Source organism: Drepanopeziza brunnea (genome assembly GCF_022702325.1).
Source record: "Drepanopeziza brunnea f. sp. 'multigermtubi' strain 214-2 chromosome Unknown ctg18, whole genome shotgun sequence".
Classification (NCBI taxonomy): Eukaryota; Fungi; Ascomycota; class Leotiomycetes; order Helotiales; family Drepanopezizaceae; genus Drepanopeziza; species Drepanopeziza brunnea.
The window spans coordinates 1093966-1097148 of NW_027094081.1; the positions used below are offsets into that span (position 1 = coordinate 1093966).

At 31.4% G+C, this 3183-nt stretch overlaps 1 protein-coding gene across 1 annotated transcript; it reads right to left on the minus strand.

Annotated features, from left to right (window-relative positions):
• Positions 1–1523: 1523 nt before the first annotated feature.
• On the minus strand, positions 1524–2467 carry L3040_008815 (uncharacterized protein; the record flags this gene model as incomplete). The annotated part of the gene is made up of 3 exons (XM_007296203.2): positions 1524–1866; positions 1941–2386; positions 2447–2467. The coding sequence occupies 3 exons, from the start codon at positions 2465–2467 to the stop codon at positions 1524–1526; spliced, it is 810 nt and encodes a 269-aa protein (XP_007296265.1).
• Positions 2468–3183: the final 716 nt, after the last annotated feature.

Below are 3183 nucleotides of genomic sequence, written 5' to 3' on the forward strand. Positions count from 1 at the left end.
AAACGAATAACGATTTAAAATAAGAATATAGCGTTAATTAAGAAATTGCGAGAAATCATAACTAGAATTTTTATTTAGCAATTTTAGTTTATTATATTATAATATATAATGCTATTATAAAGTATAATATATATAATCAATAAATATCATAAATAAATAAATATCATAAATAAATATAATTATTAAGTATAATTATTAAATATTCGTAAATTTATTTTATTTTTAACTGCATTATATATGTTGTTTTAAGCTGTCCCACTTTAAATCTTTAAGGTTTGCTTCTCCTCCGTAGAGAATTTAACTTCAAAAAATCCTTTTTATAAGGTTTTTAAAAAAAAGTCCCCTATCGGCCAAGACCATATAAAAGGAATAGGGAGGAAAACCCTATGGGGCCTCCACCCTATGGAGCAGCCTAGTTCTAGGCAAAGTAAAGTAGTTGTTAATAATATAACGACTTTAAGCGATTACCTAAAGGAACTTACGGGAGCGCGAAGTTCATATAAAAGCTTAAGAGAATTCTAAAGTAATAACTTAGAATCAATAATAACCGCATATAAAGGTCGAAGGTAGCTAAGGTTTATATACACGAAGGTAAGAGCGCTAAGGACTGGTGAACTATGGTTTATAGGTTAAAAAAAAGGGAATAAAAGAATACGAAGAAAAAGGGAAGGAGGTAGCTTGGCGCATATAAGGATACGTCTAAGAGATCTGACGTGTCGTCACAATAAGGGCTAAAAAAAAAGTATCTTCATTAATAAATGAAAATTCTTTTTTATTAGTAATAAAAAAGAGTTTTTATCGAAAGGCCAAAATATTGCACTTTAGCCATTGCGGCATTCCGAAGTCCTAACCTACTAAAAAAGGGTTTTGCTAACTTGAAATCGTAATTGTTAAATATAAAAAAGAAATCGAACGAAGGTTAATTGGATTGCGAATCAGGCGATTATAATAAGCTATATAAAAACAAAAACTAAAGGTTGAAATCTTTACGTAAATTATTAATATAAAAGCACTTAAAAAAAGCTGTCGTATAATAGCTTAACAACAAAGCTAGCCTTTATAGTATTTATAAAAAAATGCAAAAAAAGATAGGTGGAAAGCTCGTTAATTGTTTTAGCTAATAGATGTATGCCCTCTTATAAAAGATGGGTCTGCTTAGTGTGGACCTAATGGCCCTGACAGTAAGCATGTCAGGCGGGGTGTTTACAGCAGGCTATATTAATATTAATAATAATTCTTTATTCACATGCAATATAAAAGAAACTATTAAATATGAAATCAAAAGTTTAGGAATTATAATCGAAAGCCTATCTATTATCAAACTCCAAATGGTTCCGCACTTTAAAGAAAATATTATTATCCGCTATCCCATTCCAAACCGTATCCGCATTCCACATTCTGTACTATTTCTTTTCAAGATATTCTGTTATTAAATACAAAAAGATCCCAATCGCAAATTGATAAAGAAAATCATTACTTTAGCTTAAAACATATTCTTTTATGCTTTTTCTTTATAAGAAGACTTAAATATCTTCTTCATCTTGTTCGTCAGAGGATTCGGATGCTTCAAAAGCATCTTTCTTTTTCTCGATCGAGCGTCTTTTTAGCGAAATCGTACGCTTGCGAGCTATAGCAGCCATGAGCTGCTCTTGAGTAGCCATAAGATTCTCTCCTTGTGGTTTAGCTTCGGTACCGGCAGTGTTTACACGATAGGCTTTATTGGTGTAAGACTTGGCAGAGCTTGGATTGGCGGCCACAGAAGAAGCTCGACGGGTAGTTGATAAATAATTCTGCTTACGAACATCTTCTTCGGCCTCGACTGTAGGAGTCAAGTACTTAGTAGATGGCGTAGGCTCGTTACCAAGACTGCGAATATTATATTAGCTCTTTTCAAAGTATTGAATAATAAAAGAATGCATTATGAATATATCAATACATACACAAGCGATCGGTAATTATTAATTACCATGCCGGGGGTTTCGCTACGCTCACGGCTCGCATCTCTGAAGCTCTTTATGCTACCTGGAGTTTCGCTACGCTGACGACGAAAAGAGCGGCCGATACCGGACTCAGCACGGCTGCTACTGCTGCATATGCGAACGATCTTAGAACGGACCTTTTCGTTCAAGATAGGAAGGATAGCCTGGCCTTCATGATTAACGACGCCGGTAAGGGTATCGTAATCATGGCCGAGCATCTTATACAACTCCGGCAGACCCCAGTCATAAGTGCGAAGGTTGCTCAGAGTTGGACGATTATCGGCAGCAAGGAAGTCTTGAAAGGTCTCGTTACTAGCGCAAAAGTCCTCAAGAATCTTAGTATCCTCGGGGCCGAAGTAGGATCTGCTATTAGATTGCAGAATGGATAAGTCTAGGCCAAACATCTTCTATAAGAAAGAAGGGCACGATTAGGACTCTCATTTTAAAACATAATGGTAAGTACGTACTGGTAAGGCTTTTGCTGCCATCTTGATAGCTGAAGTTGGTGCAAGTAATAAATACTTATGAATCGAAAAATCAGTACTGTGGATATGAAGATAATTTTTAGTTTTACGTGGATAAGAGATTTTATATAGATGCTCATACTGTATGGTTAATTAAAAATCCCAATATAAAATACCAGTTAAGCTTAATGGATTAAAGAAATCAGATGAGCAAAATGAAATAAAATAATTAAACGAATGAAACGAATCAAACGAATCAAACGAATTAAATGAATCAAATAAAATTTATAACTTTTAAAACTTTTATAATTTATTTGACTAGTTCCTGTTATAACGCTAGATTTGCTATATTAAAGATAATTTCATATATCAAAACTCATAAGTTTCTCTTTCTTATCATCACCTTCATTATTTTAATCATTTTAATCATTTTAATCATTTTAATCATTTTAATCATTTTAATCATTTTAATCATTTTAATCATTTTAATCATTTTAATCATTTTAATCATTTTAATCATTTTAATCATTTTAATCATTTTAATCATTTTAATCATTTTAATCATTTTAATCATTTTAATCATTTTAATCATTTTAATCATTTTAATCATTTTAATCATTTTAATCATTTTAATCATTTTAATCATTTTAATCATTTTAATCATTTTAATCATTTTAATCATTTTAATCATTTTAATCATTTTAATCATTTTAATCATCTTAATAATTTTAATCATCTTA